The following is a 24,347-nucleotide window of genomic DNA, read 5'->3' on the forward strand; positions in this document are numbered from 1 at the left end:
ACACCAAATTTTGAGTTTGAACACGAAACAAGTTCCAACATGAAATTTGAATTGAACTCGAATTTGGTAAAAAAAATATAAGTATATAGTAAAAACATATGACCTTTCTACGCTTTCTCACGATTCAGCCATAGCGTTTCGGACTAGTCGTTAAAAAAATGGTATTAAATATTCTCGGTCGACGTTGCGCAAGTTTTGCTCGAAGGAGTTCTCTGAGTGTAGTGAATATATCGGCTACGCCGGCGTCGGCATCGATTTTGTAAGGTTTATGCGCGGGCAACGCGTGCAAAATCACAAACTACAGATTCTTGTCGTTACTAACATCCTACACATATCTAGAGTAACTCCACACTCTCTGTACATATCAAGTGGTTTTTTCTAACTCTCAAAAAGCAAGTTTTCATTGTCATATCGGGAAAGTGTCCAGCAATACATACATTTCGATTGAATCGCGCGAATCCGGTGTGGTGCCAGTTTGAAAACATGAATATTCCGGTACGTTTTCAAGTGACTTAGTTTTTCAAAACTACCGTATCATGTTTGCGGGAAACGTGAATATTTAGTGATATGACGTTTATAAGCAGGGGGCCTGGACCCCCGTGGTTTTTCTTGATTTCCGCGTGTGTTCTTTTCAATTTCCTGCCCTTCATTGCCAATGCCGAGAAAAGTAAATATTGTAAGTCGACTTTTTTATTTCTTTGTATTTATTTTCTCACCTATGTTCGAGTTAACTGCACTTTTAAGAAACCTGGAAATTTCAATAAAATTCAGCACAATATATTGAAACTGTCACCATGTCCATACTATTTTTAGAATTTACCTCGACTTGATTCCTTATAAAACTTTCACGCATGGACTTGTACTCCTTTATTAAAAACTGTTTCATCTAATGAAGTTCCAACTTTCTAGCGTTCTGCATACATCCGGAAGTTAAATTAGCCCATTGCCAACGTTGAGATATACCGCGAATCACAAAAAAAAAGAAAGAAAGGGCAGAGTATTTTGAAGTGTGTAAAAATATTTTTATTCGTTTCAATAAACTGCTGTGTATTCAAAACACTAAAATTTATCGATAACTAAATGTTTGCTTTTATATAAAGTAATATCAGAGTGATATAAAAATAAATAAACATTCTGATATATATTTAAAAACATCATTAAAAGGTTCTACATATAGATACAACTAGCCGAAGCGACGGGGTTAAAGTGTACAATAATTGATAATAGTGTATTATACCTATTACATGATATTTTTTTAGTATTTTTTGAGTTGGTATCCGCTTTAGATTTTAAAATTTGCTTAAAAAGTATGTTTCTTTATTGGATTTTTTACTAGGACAACTCAAAAGATATAATATATGACATTTTTAAAAATAAAAATTGGAATGAAAACATATTGGAAGAAATATAGAATATACACAGTACTGTTTAAATAAAATATAGAATTTTAACAGTAAAAATAACATCTTTATTATTATTAATTTAATTTTTCAGTGAGGATTGGTAGTTCTTCGAAATGTATGTAATGTGAATCAAAACTGAAACTTATTAACTTTTAACCAATGTTTCAGGAAAAAGCTGCTAGAAAGCTGCTAATATTTAACAAATATGAAAAAATACATGCACGAAATCTAACCAGGTGTATATTTGAATATTGTATTAACATAAAAAAATGTATCTTTTGAATTCTGAAGTTACACATCATCCTTTTGTATTTCCTTTTCCGTGATGGAAAATGAATAAAATAAACACGATTAAAACCATTCTGGCTGTAATAAGGCTTTCGAAAACTTTATCAATAAAATTTACTTAAGTATTTCTTTAAGTAGATTAATTAATGAAGTGAGAAAATTCGGGCTGATGTTCTGAATTTAACAAAGAGAAAATATATTTGGGCAAAATTTCCATGAACAAAGTAAGTAGCATTTAATTTATTTAAGGGAAACTTTACAATAAGAGCGGATAATCAGTTCAAAATTTATTTGCTTTCAATGATTCAAGCTAGTCAACGAAACAGTATCTTTTTCGATTTTGATGGGTATTGTTTCATAACTGTTAGGTACATTTCTTTAGATGTATCACATATAACAAATGATATGTATCATTTAGCTTAAAAAAGTTGAGCTAAAACATATTTGCACAAAATTATTTACTTGGAAGAGAATAAACATTTCTTCAGAATTGTAGTAAAAATTGTATTGTGAGACTTAAAATTAAATTTTGATAATCAAGTGAAAATTTTTTTTTCAAAATCTAAAGATTTATTGGATATTTATGACATATCACCTAAATGGTGTCTTATATCCTAATTGTCACTGTATTCAATCTTTACTGGCAGACAGCGACCTGCTAATCTGTAGGTACTACGAACGAAATATTAATTTATTAGACAGCTAAGATCATTCTTAGCAGAATCACAAATCATAAATTGATTCCGAACTGTCGAATAAGTTCGAAACTGATCTATATTTGGTGGTTCTACTTATGAATGAACTTATCTGTTTGCTGGATATTCCGGGTGTAATTTAATGCTGGAAGGGATTTTAGGTCGCAGAGTAGTTGTTTTCCATAATACCATTGATTACGATGTCACAATATCACACTATATCATGTAGGTTGATAGCCATGCGATAGACCTGAATTTAGTTCAAGTGAATTTAATGTGCTTAAATATGGATAATTTAATGTATTTAAATATGGAAGCAATGAAACAAATTTATGCATATACATTCTGGTTTCAGTTTTGCTAATATGATAATTTGTTGGTACAAACCATAAGGTAAGTATACTCGTATTAATAATATATGTTTATGCACAGTTTATGACCAATGAAAATAGAAAATTACGGGAATAACAGTATGTTAAATGATGTTTTGTCTAAATCTTAAAAAGCACTATTACATAGAAAATGTAAAAGTTGGTGACAAAAATACTGTTTCGGATTGAAACAGAATATACTGAATTTTTATATTACAATTTTTAAGTTATTAAGCTAATTTAAACTGATTCTAGCTTTTCATAAACATTTTTTAAATGTCATATATCTATATTATATTATAGGTATGCTAAAGAAATATCTTTATATATAAGCAAATATTTACAAATTTTCTAAAATAAAAGTAAATATATCCAGACAGTCTTTTGAAAAATTCAGGAGTATGAGTCGTTATCGAGTTTGTTTCGACGCTTTCGACAAAAACCGGCTCGACTATTTGGGGATTTTCCAGAAAGCCATGCTAAATTATTAGATAATTACATATATAATATTTATTTTAATAACTATTACGATATGAAGAAATAATAATATTAACTAATAATTAATAATAGGTACGTATTATACCAACAAACAACAACGCCAAGCACTGCTCTCCACTGCACTGGCAAAACCAAGTGAACAGCGTTCGACACTAAACTAATTATAGAATACCATGCAAAAAATTATTTACGACCTAGTGGACCAATACAGGTTTGCTTTGACGACCAGGGTGCCGCCGTCGATTCTACAATAGGCGGATTGGTCTATCAATACCGGACTCACCCAATGGCTATTCGAGTGTAAATTACGAAACAGATAATGGCTACAGCACAGGTTCCAATTGATATCGTAACAAGTATACCTGATATGTCAAAATCATAAATGTAAAATTTCAAAGAAATATCCCTATTCTAATCACTCTGAGTTGAACAGTGTCTGCATTTTAGAGTAAATTTTGGCAATGCATAAGCGTCAGCTTATATATGATGATAAAAAATTATAATAAAAAGCCAATTATGCATGCTGATTCCATGTATAGCACAGAACCATGATTTGGAAAAATGTCAGAGTTAATGGTGTGTGACAGAACACCCCCTCAGTGGATGAGGAAAACTTCTCGAGATGGTGGAAAATCATTGTGAAATTGATTACGCGCTTAGCGACATAAGCTTTAAAACAAATTGTAAGGATTTTAGTCCAATACACTCACTTTTAGAACCGTCAGAATAGATAGTTGTCATCAGTAAGTTGAAAACAGAGAAATTCATTGAGCAAGTTAACAAACGTAAATCAAAATATACATATCTACATATAGTAATTGTCAGTTATATGTCCTTCTATTTATATAGTTTTAAAGAAAAAAGCCAATCGACGTATTATTTTAGACATGTAAAAAATATTTCTTGAGTTAAGAACAATACTTTTATATATGAGTAAAGAAATTTATCTTTTATGTTCACGTCGCATAATCTTGAATCTTGAAGTAAAATCTATTGCGTCAAGGAAATGTTAATTTAAGTAAAGAATTTTTTTTAATTCAAGATGAGCATCAATGGTATATTTCTTTGTGAGTATATTTGAACATATTTTTCTTGGTCTGACATTTTTTTAGCGTGCAAGCAAAATACTGGACAAATGGTATATTAAAAAATTGTGACATATAGTGAAAAATTTAGAATTATACGAATACAAAATGAAAAAGACAATGTTATTCATTAAAATCAAAATATTTATAAGTTTCTTACAGCGTTAAAATAGGTGTAACGGACGATAATATAATACCAATCAATAAGGATAAACATATTTTTATAAATATGTTTTAAATCGACAAAAGAACTGCGACTTTCAGCAAATCAACCATATTGAAAAAGAGTAAATTATTCTCTGTTCTGTGGGTCTATGAGCTCTTAAACTACAATTGAAGACGTAAGATTTTGAGAAATTATTCTTTTTATAGAAGGTGCTTCACAACTTGTTCAGAAAAAAATAGATTCAACAAACAGGATCCCACACGGAAAGGATTTTAAAAATATTTGTCCTACCATCGCCATCCACCGATTGGGTCTGTCAAGGTACAGATAATTTGATCCCCACATACTTAAAGACCGGATAGTTCATATTTGCCAAATATCATGTCTTTGAGGGGATTGGCACTTCCGTTAATTGATTAATCCTTTGAAATCGGAAAGACTTAGATTCCGGGAAAGATATTTTAGGAGAGCTTAAAATCCACAAGGGATTTGCCGACGGTTTGTTGTTGTTGTGTATATGTTAGCATAGATGAATAATATCCAAAAGAAACAAATGGGTCATTTATGGACATCGAATATTTTTTAAAATTATAAAAATACGGAAAACTGGACAAAGCGGATCCAGTAAAGGGAACAAATCTGAATATATGCTTTCAATCTAACAATTAAATCTAAAATTTACTAAAAAAATTTTCATTATTTAAGCTGATTACGGTATATTTTTTATTATTTAACATATTATATATTTTTAGAGCTTCTGTACGTATGTAACGAAATATTTGACCTCTTCGTGTGTGTGCCCCAGCAGGATAGAACCAGCAGCGATTTGGTCCACTAGACATCGGAAGCTTCACTGATCAAAACCGCCTCAGTCCACTGACGCTAATATCGATCAAGTGATCGACTACAGATTTGGTTCGTAGTGAGATTGATCCTTCAAAATTCTTTTACGTGTATGAGGTCCTAATAATGCCACACTGTAAAGAAGAAATAAAAAAAATATGTATCTAGTGGCCACCGGAATTTGGTCGACGAAAGGAATTTAATGAGAGTAAAATTATTTAATGTTGTCATGATTCCCTACTATTGTTAAATGTAATCATTAAATCTCAAACGGGTCAACCGAGACATGCGTGAGCCGCTGTCTCAGAATGCTTTTCACATTCACATCACGTTAGTATACGGTTGCCTTTGTTATCGTGCAGATGTTGCGTAATTAATTCCTATGCGTTGGTGTTTATGTTGGTGTATAGTAGACAATATAATTTGTTGCTTTTTAATAAATAATGCGTACGCTTATGTTTCGCAGCTCAGTTCTTACAGTTCTACTAATAATGTAATTAAAAAGTACCAAGTGATTTTAGAACTATTCAAAATTTTGTCCACCGACCCGTAAATATATGTATATGAGGCGTCTGATTCAGTTTTGAAGAACTAAGACAAACGTTTATTTTTCGCGCTGGTCTTGCGGTTGTAAATTGTAAACAGTAGCTGTAATACATTCACATAGATCATTAATATTTTAATTTCAGTACTACCAGTTTTTCTTGGTTAGTCCATTGAACTTCTTGAATTTTATTAAAGTCATCTCGAATATTTTGTCGAAAATGAAGGAATGCAATATCGTGTAAGAACCATATTCATTGCCAAACAGTCAAAAGCATATCGTGAAGAAACCCAGGCGAATCATTTTGTGGAAAATCCTGTTGAACTGCATCCGGAGTTTCAAGTTTCCAGATATGTGAATTGCGACCATTATTTATACTATTTCGTGTAAACACAGCGGCGTATGTAGTTAGGTAACACATCAGGTATAAATTGGGTTTTCAGAATTTTGTTGTATCAACCATTCACAAAATTTAACTCTACGGATAATCCACTACTAGGTAATAATGTTTAAACATACTATTTACGATATGCATGTATTTAAGCCTCATGTAATCATTTCAGACATTTGTTGAACGAATTGTCTTGTACTAAGGGGTTTTCTTCCATGATATTATTTGTTCTAAGGCTGCTACAATATAATGTGGAGGCCTGCAACCTCCATCTGATCCAAGAAAAATTTTTGCGTAGAAGGTACTTGCCCTACTATTAAGGTCTCCTGCCTTTGTTACTTCTATCGCGAACTCTATTCTTGATTTGCGCATTTTAATCATAGATTTAAGATAAAACATATACTACTACGCATGCCGTCAATTTCCTACTCCTACAACTCACCACCCGCTACATTATTTTGTAATTAAACAGTTGCGCAGGTCAGTTATACAAGATTAGTTTGTTCTAAAATAATAATTTCCCCACCTAAGGTGACTAATCGCGGAAAACGGTAGTCTTTCTACAGATAAATTGCAGTCTTTGTTACTTTCATCTCTTTCAATCTCTTTGATTTTAACAAACACATTACAGTCATTCAGCTTAGTGCTTTTAAATATACAGGGTGGTCCGAATTTTATGCAGGAAACTTCGAGGGCAGATAGATCTCTTTAAAATAATATATAAGGCAAACGCCTTATAAACATAGGTCTGGATTTTAGAGATACAGGGTGTTAAAGTTGTTAAAAAAAATGGATTTTTTGTTTATATATCAGGAATTTATTAATCGATTTCAATAAAATTTGGTACAGATAATCTATGACAGTAGGCCTTGTATTCCCTAAAATATGAGCTTTAAAGGTACAACCAGTGATGTACAACTGGGCAAGGCGGGTCATCTCTTTTTTTATAAAAAACCTTCGCCATTGCATTTTTTACAAGCTATTGTAACGAATTCATATTCTAATGCACAAAATACGTAAAAAAGGTAACTTGAATTTTTCCCCTAAGATTCGCCGTTTTCAAGTTATTCATAACAATACAATCCCCTTGTGCAGATATTTCTAACCATAATATTACAAGAATATTTATGTTTATGCTTAAAAGTAAGTGGAATCTGTAAGCACATCAACAAAATTCTTTACACTCGTTTTTACGCATTTTAGTTTCCCTTGGAAGCCTAACCCACTATCTTTGCAAATAAGAACAATTTACCAAAGGCGAGGGGTAGTGAATTTTCATAATCTGCAAATTTGGTCACAAGAAAACCCTCATGAAATTCGGACAAGATCTTTTCAACACAAATTTTCTGTGAACGTGTGGCTTGGAATAATTCGCAATAAAGTTTGTGGACCTTTCTTCTTGTCACCCCGTCTAAATTTCCAGTCATTTACAAACTTTCTAGAAAACCATTTATTTGAATTATTAGAGGATGTTCCTTTAAATATACGACAAAATAGGTGGATACAATGGATGGTGCTCCTGCGCATTCTGAGAGAATAATATAAGAATGGCTTAATGAAAATTATATGGAGCGATGGATAGGTAGAAGACCAAATGCCAATGTCAACCATAATGATGCAGAGGGTCCAGCAGCGCCTTGGCCAGTCGGATTGCCATATCTAAATCCCCTGGACTTCTATGTTTAGGGTTATCTGAAAAATAAAGACTATTCTACTCTAACAATACAAGACCACAACTGCTGCAACGAATAGAAGACAGGTGTAATGAATTAAAAGAAAACCACCACGTGATATTAGCTTCAATTCATTCCAATAATAGAAGATGTCAGAAATGTATTGATGTGGGTGGTTCACATTTTGAACAATTGTTGTAAATACGATTTGTTTCTTGTTTAGTTGTTTAGTTTAACACTACCTCACAGGTGGTGTAGGAAGGAGTGTAAATAATTTTGTTGATGTGCTTACAAATTGCACTTACTTTTAAGCATATATAAATATTCTCCTAATAGTATGGTTAGAAGTGTCTGCCACAAGGGAATTGTATTGGTATGAATAACTTGAGAACGGCGAATCTTAGGGAAAAAATTAAAGTAATCTTTTTTACGTATTTTGTGCATTGTGCAGTGGCGTAGGTTTTTTTGTAAAAAAGGGGTGACCTATGTCCAGTTGTTGAACCTTTAAAGCTCGTATTTTAAGGCCATAATATAAGGCCTACTTTCATAGATTATCTGTACCAAATTTTATTGAGATCGGTTAATAGATTCCGGAGATATAAACAAAAAACTATTTTTAACTACAACACCCTGTATCTCTAAAATGGGGCTGTTCCAGACCAATGTTTATAAGGCGAAAACATTTTAAAGAGATCTATCTGCCTTCGAAGTTTCCTGCATAAAATTTGGACCACCCTGTATAACAACTTAAAACATATCTTCTCTCGAAATCTGTAAAAACATCTTAATGCAACTTTTTTGGTGATATCCAATATATATTTAATGGCTTATGGAACAGTAGAATTCTTGTTCAGTTTTGGGGAAAAAGTTCCCAAGGATTTATTCTAAATTGCTTAGTTTTCGTTAGTGTTAAAGTTTTTGAAAAATTTCAGAAAAACTGGAACATCGCCAATTATATTTGGCGTAGATTAATGAGAACTGGGCTCGCGACATAACTTAATAAACGTAAAAATTTACTGAATATACAGGGTGTCTCACATTTAAATAGCAGGACTTCAGGAATCAGTAGATGACCTCATTTTGAGTCTAAAAGTTCCAATATAGATATATGGGTCCTAAAACGCTTCGTTTCTGAGATACAGGGCGTTCAATTTTATTTTTGTTTTATTTATTTATTTTTTAACTAAATAACCGCTGACAAAAAAAATCATCATGTTGCGGCGAAAGACTTAGTATTTGAGGGCAAATAATTTGACACAGAAAATCATCGCATATTAGTTCCAGTGGTGGAGATAGAGGGGTCTCTATGCATATTTTTATAAAAAAAAGTATAGCCGATTTGATATTTTGCAAATGTTTTCGAAAAATATGAAAGAGCATTCAATTTTACCCAGAAAAGGCCCTCTTGTCCAAAGTCGATAGGAGGTGGCGTTTTCAAGAAAAACCGAAAATACTGTTTAGAAGTCAAATTAAGAAAAACCGAAAATACTGTTTAGAAATCAAATCAGACTTGAAATGTCATTCTAATATTGACATTTGCGCTTATTTTATTATAGTTTCTAATTGTGTGTAGAGTATTAAAAAAAATTGCAACAAATTCAAAATGCCGTTTAAGTTTACGAACCAAGAATACGCAGATATTCACTTCATATACGGGTTTGCCAATGGGAACTCGGCAGAAGCTGCTAGGGAATATCGGAGACGATTTCCTAATAGAAGACAGCCGCATCCACACGTTTTTATTAATGTTCATCAACGTTTCGCTAATGACGGATTGAATCTGGTCCATAGGGATCGCAACATAATTAACGTTAATATTGGCAGAAATAGGAGGAATCAGCGAATCTTGCACGAATTTGACAGAGATCCCACGACGAGTACCAGAAAAATTTCCAGGATTATTGGTGTTTCCAGGTGCACTATTTCTAGAACATTAAGACGAGATCATAGACATCCCTACCACTTACAACCTGTTCAGGGTTTACGTCCGGGTGACGAGGAACATAGAATAGCTTTTTCTCGGTGGATTCTTAACTCAATTGAAAACGACGGAAATTTTTTATCACACATATTATGGACCGACGAGTCATGTTTTACTCGTCGAGGTGTGACAAATTTACACAATCAGCATGAGTGGGCACATGAAAACCCGCATGCAATCAGACCACGAAATTTTCAGCACGAATTTAGTGTTAATATTTGGCTCGGCGTTTATAACAATTGTCTTTTCGGCCCTTACATCTTACCTCAACGACTGAATTCTGCGAATTTCTTAGAGTTCTTAGAGACCGAGAGTGCCAACATGTGGGAGGAAATTCCTCTGAATTTAAGAATGCGAGCATGGTTTCAACTTGATGGCTGTCCAGCTCATTTTGGCCGAAATGTCAGGAACTGGTTGAACACCCACTTTCCCGAAAAATGGATTGGCCGCGGGGGTATCGTTGCATGGCCTCCCCGATCCCCTGATCTGACACCCCTAGATTTTTTCCTCTGGGGTTTTATTAAAGAGAGAGTTTATACCACTACTGTGGACACAAGGGATGAACTTATTCGTCGGATTCGGAACGCATGCAGTGAAATCAGAGACAATAACTTAATTCAAATGAGACGTTCTATTCAGCGTCGGTGTCAGTTATGTATCGAAGAAAATGGTTTACATTTCGAACATTTGCTTTGATGTAATATGGTTTTCGTTATTTATTTTTGTATTTATTTTCATTTAATTAATTAAAAACAATTTTAACCGAATTTTTGAACTACATATTTAATTTAGTTGTAACACAATGTTTAAAAATTATTATTTGACTTCTAAACAGTATTTTCGGTTTTTCTTGAAAACGCCACCTCCTATCGACTTTGGACAAGAGGGCCTTTTCTGGGTAAAATTGAATGCTCTTTCATATTTTTCGAAAACATTTGCAAAATATCAAATCGGCTATACTTTTTTTTATAAAAATATGCATAGAGACCCCTCTATCTCCACCACTGGAACTAATATGCGATGATTTTCTGTGTCAAATTATTTACCCTCAAATACTAAGTCTTTCGCCGCAACATGATGATTTTTTTTGTCAGCGGTTATTTAGTTAAAAAATAAATAAATAAAACAAAAATAAAATTGAACGCCCTGTATCTCAGAAACGAAGCGTTTTAGGACCCATATATATATAGGAACTTTTAAACTCAAAATGAGGCCTTCTACTAATTCCTGAAGTCCTGCTATTTAAATGTGAGACACCCTGTATATGCAATTATATGAACCTGTGGCGGAAATATCTGGCTATAATAACTGGAACTCGAGAATGATTCGTCATACGAATAAAATGCAAGAGAATTTTTCTCTTTAAAATATAATTATTGCAAATCAATTGAACTTATTGAACTTCCAAAATACTCAGTGACTTCGAAATTCTGGAGTTCTTTGTAATGGTTCGCTATCCGAAGAACATTTTTCAATTTTGATACCTACTGCTGTTATGAAATGGTTAAGTACTAAATTTCATTTAATGATATCTCCAAGAAAAAAAAATTGTTTTCCAATTTTGAAAACGGCATTTTGAAGGGTAAGAGTTCTATTTTTAGATGATATGACTCGTCAGAAAAAAAATTGCGATGTAATATAAGCTTAAATATAGCAAAAAAACGCATTTTTGCACTTTTAGGTTAAGATATCTTGGAAGCGTGACATGACGGAGCAATTCTGAGGTCGGATTCGGATTCTACACAAAAAATTACTTCGGAAATGACCCTCAGCTGCTCTAGAACAACCACAACCACTTTTTTGCAGACCTGTGTGATCTGTTTACAAGTTCTGTAAAATTTTATCTTTAATTAGCTAAATTGTCGGTCCAAATTTCACTACATTACGTTAAATTACCACCCTCTATCTAGAAAACTAGGCTTAGGAGAAATATTCATAGGAACTTTTCCCCAAAATTGAACAAAGATTACACCATTCTATTTTTGTTAAAGTTAAGTTATTTGGGTAAGTTGTTAATTACTCTCCCTGAATAGAGAATATAACCTTTAAAAATTAAAACCAGGAATAAGAAATAAGTGTTCCATATTCTAACCATGATGATTACTCAAGAAAGCAAAGATCTGTACGGTACTTTAAGTTTAAGATTTTTTAAACATTTGCTACTGTTCAAATGGAAAAATTAATGAAGCCATACATTTTCCAGAGTGATCTAAATAGTGGTCTAGTAAAACAGTAATGTTGTTGCATAAATCTCAAGTTGTTCGATATTTTGAAATAATGGCTTGCTATCGATAAATGGAACAGCCTGCCCAAAGTCGAGATTTGTCAGTTTTAAGGGGATCTTAGGGCACTATGCTCGTATCTGATTAAACAAGCACAACAAGGGTGAAGTGAGTTTTCCTATTAAATTACCTAGCTAACATTTCAAGACTTGTGACGCTGTCCCTAAAGTCAACATTGAGTAACTTGCTGCTACTTCTCTTACAATTCTAAACTTCAGAAACACACTTTATTCCAAACATCTTATCTCGAACAATATTATTCAAAACTGCGTTTTCACTCGTATCTCATTAATTGTTACTCTGAGGGCATAAATGCTCAGAACAGACGAGATTAAAATGTTTATGTATCCATCATTTTGTAAGTGACTGACTGTAATTTACTTACAAAAGCCTGGAGAAAATTATTGTCGCATTTATTGTGCTACCACTTGAGTTAAATTTTAAGTGATATAGTAGCTAATGGAAGGAGAAAATGAGTGGAATTTGATTTATGTGGTCTAATTTAAACGAGAGATATTAGATTCAGAAATTAATGGATAAGTTTAATAAATAAGAGCTATATATTCTTATCTAAATAATAGTTTGTATGATATGAAAAAATTAAAAGAATTACACTCAATAAAATTGACTTAGAATATGAACCAAAAATTTATTTTCTGAATATTGGGTGTGCCAAAATCCATACAAGATTTGAATTTTGCGCCATTTGTATGGTAAATTGTTGACAACGAAAAAAAAAAAGACAGCGTGACAGTTGAGAGAGTTTCGGTACAAAATATGGTCGGATTAGTGATTTAACTTCATCAACTGTGGAAAAATTAATTGGAAAATTCAGGGAGACTGGATAAATTACTGATCTTAAACCCTCAGGCCATCCTTCAACAAGTCGTTCAAACATCGAAGCAGTGCATGAGAGTGTTGCGGCACTACAGTCTAGAATTGGACATTTCTAGAAGCTCTACAGTTATTTCCACGAAAGATTTGCATCTTCATGCTTGCAAAGTTCAATTCTCAAGAACTGAAGCCTATACTGACCAGGTAGAGCGAAGAGAGCTCGTTGAATTAATTATCACAGCTGTGTTATGGAACAAGTGGATGCTGATTTTTCGAACATAATCATCTTTAACGATAAGGCTCATTTTGATGGCTTCGTTATTCGACAAAATTATCATATTTGGAGTTCAAAAGATCTATGAGTGATTGTTGGGGAACAAATGCATCCAACACGTACGGATTTTGAGCTGGAGTTATCGTCGGACCATTCTTCTTCGAAAATGTAGCTGGTGAGGCAATAACAGTTAATGGTGCTCGCTATCGCGACATGACAATCGAGTTTTTTGTGCGTAAATTGCAAGATGTAGACGACATGTAGTTTCAACAAGACAATACCATATGCCATACAGCCCGAGAAACAATTTAATTACTTATTAATTTTATTCCTGGTCGTGTAATTTCTCGTTTCGGTAATCATAATTTGCTATTTAACTCCGTTGAATATTTTTCTTAGGGGTTGTATGAAGTCTAATGTTTATGCCAATACGCCCACGACCATCCGCGCCTTGAAGGAGGAAATTGAGTGCTGCATCAACGAAAATGGTCATGTACGTATGTGCCAGCAAAGCTATGGGGGCCATTTAGCCGATTTATTCCATACATAATCCTATACTGTATACTTTCTGAATCAATAAAAAATTTACAATTTTAATTAAAAACTTGTGTTTTCTATCAAATTTACTTGCGTGAATTTTGGGACACCCTTTATAACCGTAAAAAATTGCTAAGGATAATTCAGTACTTGTGTAATTACGTCATTTAGTATTTTATGTTATAGGGTTTTCATGGAAATAGCGTATTGTTCTCATGCAATAATAGCGCGCAAGTTTCAGATAAGTTTGTTGCAAGATTTGTGAAGATTTGAAAGTGATAAAAGCCAAATATAGACTATTATCTGCCAGTCTGACCGTGCTGAGGACATAGGTATTGAGTAACGGTGACCATTTATAGATGAAGCACCTCTTTAGATCTTACATAATTGTACTCTATACATACTCTATGTATATACTCTGTTATAGAGCAAAAATATTAACATATTTTATATAAATTTATTACCATGTTTTTCTTTATTTATTTGGGTAAGAAAATCTGAACTCAAAATAATGCTATAAGCAGCTTGATTAGGTAACTTACAATTTTTTTTGTATATATGATTATGATATAGCTTTACTATACTATAATTCATAATTATAACCATTTTCTAAAGCCATTAATTTCAAGTTCAAAATTATCGAAAGATAAATGTAAAGAAAAGAGTATATGAGTATAACAGTTAAGTGAAGAAATTTTTTGAGAAAAAGATGATTAGAGTTTGTTACTATCATACGAGAACTTTGTGAAGGAGGTTTTTCAAATATTTAAAATTTATGTAACTTTTGAAATTATTAAATCTTAAAAGTTTAATAAGTTGTTAATTTCTATTTCAAGAATAATACTTCTTTATATCCATATTATTTAAACTATTGTTCAGTTCTTCCAATTCAGTCAAATTGCCATTCCAAAGAATTTATATCAACATCGTAAAGTAAAGGTGCTAATAAATTATTATCTACTCCAATATCATCAGTTTGTTTAAAAATTTTATTACTAAAAATTAAAATAAAGGTTTATACGGTATTAAAAAGGACAATTTTCTCCATAACATATTTTTCAAGTCAACATTGAAAAAACACATCGGTTTTATATAATTTGCAATCATTTATCATCTGAAAGTGTTGAAAACGGTAAATAAAAAATTTGTAAAAATTATATGGTATATGATGAGATAAACAATTTTTAATGTTTTGTTTATTTAATATAGGTACTTGTTAAATGAATTATATGTTAGAATATGTTTTTTTTGCAATAAGATTTGTTTTTATAATTCGTCTCATGGTTCTCGACACAGTGGTTAAATCAATATGGTCACCATTGATGTCAACATTTACTATATTAATACACCTACTTTGTGAGGACTATTTACCAAAAAATGTTAGTTGAATTTATGGAAAGAATAAATTTATTAAATGCGATGTCATAATTAATAAGGCGACAGGTATGACAAATATTATCATCAAGCGTTACAAGATTTTAAAACGAAATTGATTAAGCTCCCAAAATCGAATCTTGAGGAACAGCCGTGTTATCTGCTAATACGTCGGAATATTTACCATTAATATTAACTCTTTGTTACCTTTTAGTACCACTTAATTTATGAAAACCAAAACAATGCAGAATAACTGAAAGTAGTAGATTTAGCCTGTTTGTAACACAGTAAAACTAAAACTGTAAGTTTGTCAGTTGATTCAATGATATCAACGCCAACGGTTACTTCTGTCGCATTATCTAAGTCTATATTGTCTACACCTACACTATTACGGTTAATTGACTGTAATGCAGCAGACTCATCATCAGCAGTTGATAACTTGAAATTGCAACAAACGATATTAGCTTTAATATTTCTATAAAATTACATAGATTTCTTTTCCACCATAAAGCTAAGGCGTAATTAATAAAATGTCTAAAATATCTTTTAATGGTATTATAATCGCCGAGATTATTAGGAATTGTAATAGTAGGTTTTTTACAATAAACATTTATCATTTTCTACCCACATATTTATTCTCAATTTGTGGTCAATATAACTTTTTTATCTTTTTTAACTGCTACAATTAAGTGATTTATTGATTGTTTGTAGTAATTCCAATGTATAGATAATTCAGTTTTATTAAAGGGTATAGCCGATTAAGTATATGAACACGGCATCAGCGTCTAATAAAGAGTTCTTACCTTGTATTTATTGTTCTTCATCTAAAACATCTTGACACTTAATTTCAGATGGCAACCCTTAACGTTAAATTTCATTTTTTTCAAAACTACCCGAAATATCTTAATGAGGTTGACTCTATTTATAAATGTCTACGAATTACATATTACAGATTTTTCCAGAATTTTCGCTCGATTACAAACGGTAGAAAACGAGAACTATATTTTTAGGGGGTGATTTTTTATACCAACCCCCCGAAGTGACACCTACCAGAAAACGTTGGTGCAGTTTTCATATGCTTAATCAGCTCTAACCGTTTTGTAAGGCGTTAATTCAATCATTGGATGCAATGTATCAATCGTCCAATGAGCTTTTATTCTATATATTGCAACAGTTTTTATAGGTGCATGAATGCCATATAGACTGATAATAAAATTTTAGTAGTAAAACTTATATTTGTTTCTTACTTTAACTACGTGCTATAGGCCTCTCAACCGCTGGTATCATTACCTTCTTAACGACACTACACAGTTGCCGTAAGTCTAATAATTTGATGTGTACACCACTTGAACATATCGCAATTCCGCCGTCGTAACGGCGCTGCACCTTACTTAGCCATATGTGTGCTGGCCTAAGGGTCGACAATTGTGGGCAATCAACTTTTTACTCAATAATTTCGTTTGCTAGCAAGGACCCCATTCTTAGAAGCTATTATCCGTGTAAGCACACAGTGTTTTTTTGCCTTTAAGGAGGAAATTCCAGTTGTACATCTGCTGCGTTGTCACATAAAGCAAGCAACAAAGAAATTTAATACAATGCATACAAGCTGCCGAGAAAGTTTTGCCTTAGCGATGTCTTTCACAACTCCTGTCTTGGAAGATCAAAGGGCTTCTCTTAACTAACATCTTAAGAATGCCCTTCCTAGCAGCGCAGAAATATTCGTAAGGGTTTAACTTCAAAATTATGGTGATCTCAAATTTTATTCTATCAGTATAGCTGCCTATCGAGTGAATTAGAAATCGAATTATTATATTAAGGATTTACTTCCATTTTAAAAATACAACGATGTGTAAAATTACACTTCAATAATATTATAGTTATGGCTTTTACACTGTAAATAAATCGGTCTGTGTAAAAACAAAAAGGTCCTGAGATCCATTGAGATAAATTATTAAGAATATTTTCAGTCAATAGGTATTAGGCATTTTGATAATTTTACACATTCTTGATAATATTTGAACTAAAACGGATAGTTTCACTCAAAAAATTTTAGTTGTACTCATACTAATATAGGAAAATTTCACTCAATTGCGTGTGGACAGAAATTGATATACAGGGTGTCTGGTAAGTATATGGCATACCCTCGGGAGTGTATACGGGAGGTCAAAATAACCCTAATTTGTTATAAGAAAACAATTCCTTTAACGGAGGCGGAGGTACAAAGTCCAGCGATTTACCATATCGGCTCTAACATTTGAACCGACTTATTTAATGATATTTTAATATTTTATGTAGACCATGAAGGCTTATAAAACCGGACTATAGTAGATATTTTACATTATCAGGGAAATCAGGAACGGACTTGCAACCACACTCGATGGGACAAAATTTTAACAGTTTATAGATCTGAGAACTGAATTTTTAAATACTTTGATCATTACTCTTTAAAAAAGGTACTCTACCTTTTTTTTTTTTTCGATAAAATTAGCTCTGAAACTGGAGATCTACTAATTTCGTCACTATTTATATTTGATGTGGTTACTGATCCATGACGTTCCGGTGGGTGACCTCGTACGCGTTGTTGACGTTCCAGTGGGTTGCTTTCACGGATGACTCTTCCATATACTTGGCCGATTCACGCCACCATTCCTGTTGAAATTGTTCTGATTTTTGTAAATTTCTAATGCTTCTCTGTATATGCGGGGCCAAAATCTTCTCTCTCTCACCACCATGTTGGCTTCACTTAGATCCACTGTGTGTCCTGTGTCCAACCTATGCTCTACTACTGCCGATTTTTCCCAGTTGTCATTTTTGGACAAACAGGAAGGCACAACAACAAGAGGTTAAAAGAACACAAAAGTTACCAGTTTCTGAGTAACTTTTGAAGAAGAGAGCGATATGTCTCTCGAAACGTCAAGAGTTGTAAATCAACGACGTGGCAACCAGCCCGAAAATCATTCAATCATTCAAGCACCAACAAAAGTTCATGGTTAACATATGGGTGGAGATTATTGGAAATCATCTCATTAGACCGTTCTTTTTTGAAGATAGATTAAATCCTGCCATGTATTTGAAATTCTTGCAACAAAGCTTAAACGGTTTATTAGATAGAAAATGTGTCCTTAGAAATTAGAAATCAGATGTAGGTAGTTTATGCATGATGGTGCACCTCCCCATTTTAGCAATTTAGTTCGTCAGCACTTATCAAATACGTTTGGTTATCAATGGATAGGTCGAGGTGAGCCTATTTTATGGCCACCGAGGTCGCCCGACATGACTCCAGTGGATTTCTTTTTATGGGGAAATTTATTGAGCTTGTCTATTCGACACCAGTTCACACCAGGGAAGACCTGTTAGAAAGAATAACACACCATTGCAACGAAATTCTGGAATGTTTCAAGTACAACGAGAAAATGTCCATAGGATAAGGAAATGTTTAGATGTACAGGACGTCCATTTCGAAAATCTGCTTAAGTAAACAAGAAGCAGCAAAGCTTTCGAATTTTTAACATCCTTGCGTTTAAATGATTTGGAAATGTATCTGAATAAATTCTTCTTGCCTCCACACTTGTCCATAAGTTAGATACATGTCAGCATTACATTACAGATGTAATAATAACAAATTTTATTAAAATTAAATTACTTATTGTGTTTAAATAGCTTATGTTAATAAATTTCGAAAGTCAATGTTTAAACGTGTTATACATAAACTTAATGTTTTCGAAAAAGGCTAATTTTATCAAAACAAATGTAGAGTACCTTTTTTAAAGAAGAATTACCAAAGTATTTAAAAATTCAGTTTTCAGAACTCTAAAATGTCATCTGTCAAAATTTTGGCCCAGCGAGTGTGGTTGCTAGTCCGTTGCTGACTTCACTGACAGTGTAAAACGTTTACTGTAGTATAGTTTTATGAGCCTTTATGGTCTACATAAAATATTCAAATTTCATTAAATTATACATGTCGGTTCAAAAGTTAGAGCCGAAAAAGTAAATCGCTGGATACCCTTTTGGGGTGGGATTTTTTTATGACAATCTAGGGTTAATTTGACTTCCCCTATAAACTCCCGAGAGTATGCCATATACTTACCAGACACATTGTGTTATCTAGTGAAATTGAGTGAAAATAAGTCCAATTTTTCTTACACTGTACGTATTCATTATATGCTTAATTACGTGCTAGGCTGTTATTTTGTAAAAATCACATTACTTTGAGGTACTTTAATTGAAAAAATAATGCTCTAGGGTGTTACGAATATTCATAATGCTCTAGGGGAAATTTAGTTTATTTAGTTCGTTTCTATATTGGTGTCAAAATCTATAAAGTATTTATACAAGTCAAATACAATAGAATAGTACACGAAGTCATAGATAAAACAATGAAAACATTAGCAAATATAAATAACTACAAAGTCAAACAACTTAAACAAAAAAACACATAGTTAAAATACAAAAATAATAAAATAGTAATAAATTATTCGTCAGCGTCACAAAAAAAATGGACTGGGCCGTTGATAAGACCAGTATATTCCTATATTCATTTGACCCGCTCATTTTGATTCTAAAATCAGAATTTTAGTATCGGTTTGTGTTTGGACATTGGCATTAAGAGGTGTCTTAATGTTATAGCCAAAACAAGAACTGACTGTCAAGATTTCAAAGAAACTTGACTAGTTAGTGATTGGAAAAACAATCGAGTTTATGATTTCATTGCACCCCATACCCCCCATGTTTTCCAATAAATTACATGTGTATGTAATCCTCCTATAAAGTCACTATCAAATGATTGATAATAACACAGTTTCACAAAAAAAAAATCGTGAGAAATCATATGTTTTCGGGCTCGCTGAATCCAAATTCGGGGTCCATTTAACTCCATCACGTCAGGATTTTTCATAACCTGAAAAAATAGGCCCAAAGACGCAATAAATCCTCTATTCATTCATCACTCAATCCCAATAACCCCATAACCTCAAAATGCCATAACCCTAGAATTCTAGAACCCGGTAAGAAAGAGACTTATGCGCTTTGAAGCCCTGAAACACAGTACGTTCGAGCCATGCATGCTTCTTGAGCCTTAAACCCACATTCTTCCATAACCCTACAACTCCGAAACCCTATAACCCGGTGAGAACGAGACTTTCGTTGGGAGAACCTATGTTTTGCCGAACCCAGGAACAACGACGAGGACGTAGTAGGCTTTTGTTCCATTGGGGGTGCATTACTAACGTGTGTTCCCCTTGCCTCACACTTTTCGGGGTCCTTTATTAAAATGAGGTCCCCCTACCCTCTCACTTTTCGGGGTGCTTTTTGAAAGTGTGTTCCACTTGCCCCACACGAATAGCAAAAATAAAATAATAAGAAGATAAATTGATTATAATGTAAAAGAACGATTAAATTATAAAAAATGAAACTCAATGAAGATACTACCTTTATTCATCATCTGTAGACCTCTTATGGTAATGCACTTCTTTACTTTCAAAAGATCTGCGGAGTGAATGCGGTTTATGGTTTTTAACTATATCTCTTTTCAAACTTCAGTAATAGTCTGCCATCATAGTCTCACCCCATATTACCTCATAACGCATTTTGAGGTTATGGGGTTATGGGGTTATTGGGATAGAGTGGTCAATGGATAGAGGATTTATTGGGTTTTTGGGCCTAGTTTTTGAGGTTATGAAAAATCGTGACGTGATGGGGTTAAATGGATTCCGAATTTGGATTCAGTGATCTCGAAAACATATGACAGACATAGTCAGACTGCAGGGGTAATCTTCTAGATTTTTTTTGTGGAGCTGTGTAATGAAGAACAAACATAACTCTACTGATAAAAATTGTATTACTATTACTATTCTTGAATTTGTGTATTGCTTTAACTGGAATTGGCGCAAAATAATATATTCTTTATATGAATAATTTATTAGTTTTAATAAAATATCAGATACTAATTATGTACCCACTATTCGTTTTATAGATATATCTTTAATCGAACCTTAATAACATAATTAAATTGCTGTACTTAGACCTTCGATATAAAGACATTAATTTCCAATCAAAATGAACCTAATAATTATTGTTTTAAATTTAATCAATGGTAGACAATTTAGATAAGTTTATTTAACATACCATAATAATGGAGTTAATTTTTTTAACTGTAAAGGTTTTTTGAACAGACGAAATCATAAAATGAATAAATAGTTCAAATTATACAGGATGTTTACAAATTCGTATAAGATAAATCGAGGTGCGAAAATTCGGATTCGGCACAAAGATTTGTTACAAATCAAATATATTTTTTCAGTACCTTACTTACCACAATAATACGAAGAAATATTTTTGGAACAGCTGACTCCTTCTACAGCTGGATGTGTTTACAATTTACAACATCGAGTTTTTGGATGTAATATGCATAATAGTATTATTTTTTAACATTAAATTACATATTATATTTTAAAACAGGTAAGTCGATTCTCATTAAAATAAACTTTATACATAAAAAATATATCATTTCCTGAATTTTTTTACATAAAAATATTGTTTTTTAAGAAAATTCTTTATTGGTACTATTGTGAATAATTATTTCTCGAAAGAATGCGAAAAAATTTTTTTATACGAAATTAATAGTTTATAACAAATTAATAATTAACTATTGTAAAATAGACCGTGCAGTTGTTATTATTTTCATGCGCTACCCCAGATTAAAAAAAAACGTTAAAATTGGTTCACAATTACCGGAGATATCGCAAAATTTTCGGGCAGTTAAGATTTCAAGTTTCGGAACGTTTCTGTCTTATTTCCCCCACTACATTCCAGGTGTAAAAATGTATTCGAAGACGTTTTTTAAAGGGTTAAAAATTACAATAAAATGCATTTTTTTCGATATCTTTAAAGGTTATTATGAAGTTTAAGGGTTAATTGATTTATTTCCGAAATTTCAAGTCTTAATGTTTATAAATAAACAAGTTATGAATTAAAAAAAAAAAACGCTATCTCGGTTAAAAATGGCCCTAAAACATTTTTTTTTAATTCGTGAAAAATTACCAGGATTACGAATATCAAAGCAGCTTTAAAAAATATTCATTCTTCGCAAAGTTATTAACGAAAAACCTTATAAACAAATTTCACTATTAATTTATACGCCATTTTGAGGAGGTTAGCCTATGAAATTACCATTTCCAATTGCATATCTTGAAAATATAAGTCAAGACGAAACAAATGAGCCCTCATAAGGCCCTTTATTATAACGCTAACAAGTGCGTTTTTTACCAAATTTTCAGGGTTTCTTAAGCGTAACAAAATACAACTTTTATTGCAGTTTAGAGACGATTTATGCTCTTTTCTTCTATTTATAGCACATTCAAATTTCGTTGGTTTTTCGCAATTATTTAAACAAATTGTTAATGGATTTTAATTTAGCTGGTCTCAAATGAAGCGTTTTTTGAAAACCTATAAGTATAAACAAAAGCAAAAACTCCTGTTGGAGAGCGCTTTTTATTAGGTACAGTTAAAAAACTCCATTTTTGGTAATTTTTACATTATAATCATTGTTTAAACAATGATCTTATTGTTTTAAACCGATACTTCTTGGGAAATATTATTTCTTTTTGCCTAAACTAACGATTAAACTAAGTTTCAATCTGAAACTAATTACCTTTTGGTTTACATGTATTACAAATTTCATTTACTGGGCTACTATTCCGTAATGAAAACTAAAGAACTGGTGATAGTTTAAAATTACCAATTTTTCAAAAAAGAGGACGATCCTCTACCTACAACCATAATTAATTATGTAGAAGATGATTCAATCCTGATTGTTATTAATTTTAAGCGCCGTTTTGCAATTTCAATGGTTTGATTACTGAAAATGCTTATTATTAATACATTCTACTTAATTACAATTAAAACAATCCTCTTCAAGTTTGTAAACATCCTATATATCAAATAGATGTTATTATTTGGTATTTAAGTTCTAAAAAACTCAATTGTTCTCCTAACGCCTTGCAGAAAATTTCAAAAATCTCTTAACGACACCGGAAGAAGCATTATTCATTCCTATTTCTCTGCCTCCGGAAAATACAATAATACATATCAGTTTGCGACCCTGGTGACAAATTCATTTTCAGACAAACAGAAAAATGATCTAGTATTGGGACTGGATGTGACAGCTGTATAATTTTCCACACACTGAGATGATTGCATTCCCTTCAGTGGTTTCTCGCAAATAGGACGTGGAAGCAAGATGTTTTCTTGTTCTGCAGCAACAGCTTTAATTAAATGGAAAGGAAATTTGTACAAGGATTTTATTGAATTACATAGCTCAAGTTGTATTACACGTACATTTTTATATAAAACTACGAAAAACATCTGTAAGGATTTTGTTACGGCTTAGTTGACAGTAAAGTGATATTTCTGTCTCATTGTCAGATTGAAAATGTTATTTCCGCCTCTAGCGATGAAACTGAAATTTTATGATTTTCTTATTCAAAACGCCAAACTACCTAATTAGATATGCGTAAATCGTTTTATCAATTAAAATTATTTTTTCACTCGACAAATGTCATCTCATCTTTTACATGATAACCATCTACTTTTGAAAAAAATCCATCTGTGGCAAAAAATATTAATTTCCTGTTTGAGTTAAATCAAATAAAATCATATGAAACGGAATTTCTAACTCGAGACGAAGTATTTTTTTTCGTTCATGAACTTATGGCATTTTCATCCTTTGTTACAAAATAGTGCTTTCAATTTTTTTTCGAATATGGTAATTGCATTCATCCTCTTTGAAATAAATAGTGCGTATCTATTAATTGTTGCATTAATTTAATTGTAAACAAAATATATATTGTATTGGTATTGTTTTGTGAATTCGTGTTTGTATAAGCGCCAAATTAAATTTTGAATTTTGTTTTAATGTGATATGTAATTTGATTTTAGTGTGATGTTGGTTGTATAACTTTTCCCTGCTAGCTTTAGACTCTTCTCAGTAGTCGGTTCAATTCAAGATATTATTCATCCGAAAACCATACACAACTCACAACTCTAAACAACAGATGTTGTCAATAAATTAATTTATTAATATTTTATTTTGTATATCAATAAGTTTCAAAT

The 24,347-nt window shown here is 32.2% G+C and overlaps 1 protein-coding gene across 1 annotated transcript in view; it reads left to right on the forward strand.

The window, feature by feature from the left end:
• The first annotated feature begins 313 nt into the window (after positions 1–313).
• LOC111691584 overlaps positions 314–24,347 on the forward strand; it is a 270,222-nt gene continuing 246,188 nt past the window's right edge. The window contains exon 1 of the mRNA XM_023454655.1: positions 314–676. Coding sequence (XP_023310423.1) covers positions 568–676 — 109 coding nt within the window. The 5' untranslated portion in view covers positions 314–567. The remainder of the gene's footprint in view (positions 677–24,347) is intronic.

Source organism: Anoplophora glabripennis, unplaced genomic scaffold (genome assembly GCF_000390285.2).
Source record: "Anoplophora glabripennis isolate ALB-LARVAE unplaced genomic scaffold, Agla_2.0 scaffold126, whole genome shotgun sequence".
In the NCBI taxonomy this organism is placed as follows: Eukaryota; Metazoa; Arthropoda; class Insecta; order Coleoptera; family Cerambycidae; genus Anoplophora; species Anoplophora glabripennis.